Source organism: Babylonia areolata, chromosome 17, assembly GCF_041734735.1.
Source record: "Babylonia areolata isolate BAREFJ2019XMU chromosome 17, ASM4173473v1, whole genome shotgun sequence".
Lineage (NCBI taxonomy): Eukaryota > Metazoa > Mollusca > Gastropoda > Neogastropoda > Buccinidae > Babylonia > Babylonia areolata.
The window spans coordinates 4,095,251-4,100,250 of record NC_134892.1 but is presented as its reverse complement, the minus strand read 5'-3'; the positions used below and the strand labels follow the sequence as shown (position 1 = coordinate 4,100,250).

General features: G+C 44.5%; 1 protein-coding gene across 1 annotated transcript in view; it reads left to right on the top strand.

The window, feature by feature from the left end:
• The window catches only part of LOC143291442 (B-cell receptor CD22-like), a 91,714-nt gene that overhangs the window by 54,196 nt on the left and 32,518 nt on the right, over nucleotides 1-5,000 (top strand). The window contains exons 4-5 of the mRNA XM_076601305.1: nucleotides 1-74; nucleotides 4,982-5,000. The exon at nucleotides 1-74 is cut by the window's left edge and continues 122 nt beyond it; the exon at nucleotides 4,982-5,000 is cut by the window's right edge and continues 109 nt beyond it. Coding sequence (XP_076457420.1) covers nucleotides 1-74; nucleotides 4,982-5,000 — 93 coding nt within the window. The remainder of the gene's footprint in view (nucleotides 75-4,981) is intronic.

Genomic DNA, 5,000 nt, shown 5'->3' with positions numbered 1-5,000 from the left:
GGCATCCCTGTGGCATCCACCCTGTTCTCTAATGCGGAGACCGTGTACAACGACACTGCCACCAGCACCGTAAGGTGAGGAAGTCTACACTCTATCTCGCTCACTACGATCGGCTTCGGATCCACTCCCTGTCTCACACCGAATAAAGTACAAGATCAGCACTCTATGTTATAGATGTATTCACAAAACTGCCCCTTCCTATCTCTGTGGCTGCCTTCACCTCTACACTCTATCTCGCTCACTACGATCGGCTTCGGATCCACTCCCTGTCTCACACCGAATAAAGTACAAGATCAGCACTCTATGTTATAGATGTATTCACAGAACTGCCCCTTCCTATCTCTGTGGCTGCCTTCAACTCTACACTCTATCTCGCTCACTACGATCGGCTTCGGATCCACTCCGTTTACGCATACCCAGATTCAAACACTCGACTGTTGGCCGCCGTTCTTTCTCTGTCTCTGGACCTTGCAATTGGAATGAACTTCCTCTTTCGCTTCGTCAAGTCTCCACACTCAGCTCTCTCAAGTCTGACCTTAAAAGCCACCTCTTCCCAAAATAGCCTCCACTGCCTGCCTCTTCCTTGTCTTTAGTTTCTACAGTTTTAGAGTTATGCATGCGTGTGAATGACTGGTGCGAAAGCGCTTTGATTTATCTCTGCACAAGATTCAGCGCTATATAAATACCATTATTATTATCATTATTAGGTCCTCATTGCCGATCTCCTCCCTGTGAGGAAAACCAAAGGGGTGAGCCCAAAAGACTACCACTGTTGTGTTGAACTGGATTCCTCCTGTTTTTCTTTCTTTCCCAACAGATTTCTCTGTGTGAAATTCGGGCTGCTCTACCTCAGGGAGAGCGCGTCGCTTCACTGAGAGCACCACCCATTTTACTTTTCTCTGTGTGTGTGTGTGTGTGTGTGTGTGTGTGTGTGTGTGTGTGTGTGCATTTTTGTTGTTGTCGTTGTCGTTTATTTGTTTTCCTATCGAAGCGGATTTTTCTACAGAACTTTTGCCAGGGACAACCCTTTTGTTACCGTGGGTTCTTCTACGTGCGCAAAGATTTAAAATATAGATACGACGGGTGCAATAGCAGAGTGGTTAAAGCTTTGGACTTTCAATCTGAGGGTCCCGGGTTCAAATCTCGGTAACGCCTGGTGGGTAAAGGGTGCAGATTTATCCGATCTCCCAGGTCAACATGTGTGCAGACCTGTTTGTGCCTGAACCCCCCCTTCGTGTGTATACGCAAGCAGAATATCATATACGCGCGTTAAAGATCCTGTAATCCATGTCAGGTTTCGGTGGGTTACGGAAACAAGAACATACCCAGTATGTACGTCCCCGAGAACGGAATATGGCTGCCTACATGGCGGGATAAAAATACTGTCATACACGTAAAAGCCCACTCGTGTGCATACGAATGAACGCTGAAGTTGCAGGTCACGAACGAAGAAGAAGAGGAAGAGGATGAGAAGAATGAGGAGAAGAAGGAGGAGGAGAAGAAGAAGGAGAAGAAGAAGAAGAAAAAAAAAGAAGAAGAAGAAAATGTGAATGCAGTTTCGTCTCCCAACGACTCCTCAGCCATCTTGACATTCGCAGTCAACAATCACCTCCTGTAGTAGGCGATCTTGATGCACCAATGATAGTTCAATGGTATTCTCAGTCATAGACAACTACTACTACTGCTGCTGCTGATGATGATGATGATGATGACGATGCTACTACTACTAATCATCATCCAGTCTCCAAAGTGGATACAGATAGCTGTGACAACAGCAACAACAACAGTACTACTACTACTGATCATCATCCAGTCTCCAAAGTTGATACAGATAGCTGTGACAACAACATCAACAACAGCATCAACAGCAACAATAACAACACCAATAACAACACCACCACCAACAACAACAACAATAACACCGCCACCAACAACAACATCAACAACAATAACAACAGCAATGACACCAACAGCAACAATAAACCACCACCAACAACAACATCAACAACACCAACAACACCAATACCAACAACAACAACACCGACAACAACACCACCAACAACAACACCAACAACAACAACACCGACAACAACTGCACCACCAACAACACCGACAACAACAACACCGACAACAACAACAACAACAACTACACCACCAACAACACTAACACCAACAACAAAACCAACAACACCAACAACAACAACACCAACGACAACAACAACACCAACGACAACACCACCACCAACAACAACAACACCACCAACAACAACAAGAACAACACCGGCAACAACAACAACACCGACAACAACTGCACCACCAACAACACCGACAACAACAACAACACCAATACCAACAACAACACCAACACCCACACCACCGACAACAACTACACCACCAACATCAACAACAACAACACCGACAGCTACACCACCAACAACACCGACAACAACAACACCGCCAACAACAACAACAACACCGACAACAACTGCACCACCAACAACACCGACAACAACACCAACAACAACACCAACAACAACAACACCAACACCGACAACAACTACACCACCAACAACACCAACACCGACAACAACTACACCACCAACAACACCGACAACAACAACAACACCAACAACAACACCGACAACAACAACACCAACAACAACATCAACAACACCAACACCGACAACAACTACACCACCAACAACACCGACAACATCAACAACACCAACAACAACAACAACACCGACAACAACTACACCACCAACAACACCGACAACAACAACACCACCAACAACAACACCAACAACAACAACACCAGCAACAACAACACCACCAACAACAACAACAACACCGACAACAACTACACCACCAACAACACCGACAACAACAACAACACCAACAACAACACCGACAACAACAACACCAACAACAACACCAACATCAACAACACCAACACCGACAACAACTACACCACCAACAACACCGACAACATCAACAACACCAACAACAACAACAACACCAACAACACCGACAACAACAACACCACCAACAACAACACCAACATCAACAACACCAACAACAACAACACCACCAACAACAACAACACTAACAACAACACCGACAACAACAACACCAACGACAACAACACCACCAACAACAACAACACCAACAACAACAACAACAACACCGACAACAACTACACCACCAACAACACCGACAACAACAACACCACCAACAACAACACCAACAACACCAACAACAACAACACCACCAACAACAACAACACTAACAACAACACCGACAACAACAACACCAACGACAACACCACCAACAACAACACCGACAACAACACCGACAACAACAACAACAACACCACCAACAACAACACCGACAACAACAACAACAACACCACCAACAACAACACCGACAACAACAACACCACCACCAACAACAACACCGACAACACCACCAACAACAACACTAACAACAACAACAACACCGACAACAACAACACCGCCAACAACAACACCGACAACAGCAACACTAACACCAACAACAAAACCAACATCAACAACACCAACGACAACAACAACACCAACGACAACACCACCACCAACAACAACAACACCACCAACAACAACACCGACAGCAACAACACCACCACCAACAACAACACCGACAACAACACCGACAACAACAACAACAACACCACCAACAACAACACCACCAACAACACCGACAACAACAACACCAACACCAACATCAGCAACACCAACAACAACAACAAAAGAAAAGAACAGAACTCTGCCAGACGAAGCATGGGGCAAACACAGTGGAGTGATGGCCTAGAGGTAACGCGTCCGCCAAGGAAGCGAGAGAATCTGAGCGCACTGGTTCGAATCACGGCTCAGCCGCTCAGTGTTTTCTCTTCCCCCTCCACTAGTTACCTTGAGTAGTGGTCTGGGCGCTAGTCATTCGAATGAGACGATAAACCGAGGTCCCGTGTGGAGCAGCATGCACTTAGCGCACGTAAAAGAACCCACGGGTTGTCCCTGGCAAAATTCTGTAGAAAAAAAAACCCACTTCGATAGGAAAACCAAATCCCTCTTCTTCCTCTTCTTCGTTCGTGGGCTGCAACTCCCACGTTCACTCGTATGTGCACGAGTGGGCTTTTACGTGTATGGCCGATTTTATTCCGCCATGTAGGCATCCATACTCCGTTTTCGGGGGTGATAGGAAAAACAAATAAAACTTCACGCAGGAAAAAAAAATGAAAAGGAAAAAAAAAGGTTGGCGCTCTTAATGTTAGCGACGCGCTCTCCCTGGCCGAGAGAGAAATCTGTTGTGACAACAACAACAAACAAGAGAGGCAAGGCCTTCAAGACTCACTTGTGATAAATTAAGTCCCCTAGCATTAATTACAGAGTAATTTCCCTTCTTCACTATATGCACCAAAACGTTTGCAAAATAAATAAAACTTCCATGCTTAGCAAAAGAAGTTCCTGTTTGAACAAAAAATGATAATAATGACTCCTCTTGTTGTGTCAGAATAAGAGGTCAAAGTGTCAAGTTTAGAGAATACAAAAAATATAAATATAACAGTAAATGCAGTTTGCATATAATTAGGCTTCTTTTTTTTATTTTTTTGTGCCCATCCCAGAGGTGCAATTTTGTTTTAAACAAGATGACTGGAAAGATCTGAATTTTTCCTATTTTTACGCCAAATTTGGTGTCAACTGACAAAGTATTTGCAGAGAAAATGTCAATGTTAAAGTTTACCACGGACACACAGACACACACACAGACACACGGACACACACACACACACACACACACACACACACACACACACACACAACCGAACACCGGGTTAAAACATAGACTCACTTTGTTTACACAAGTGAGTCAAAAAAGAGAGGAAAAAAAAAAAAAAAAAAAAAACAAACAAAAAATTACAAAGGTGTGTGTCCCACGTTTGAAGGTCCAACGTGACCAGCACT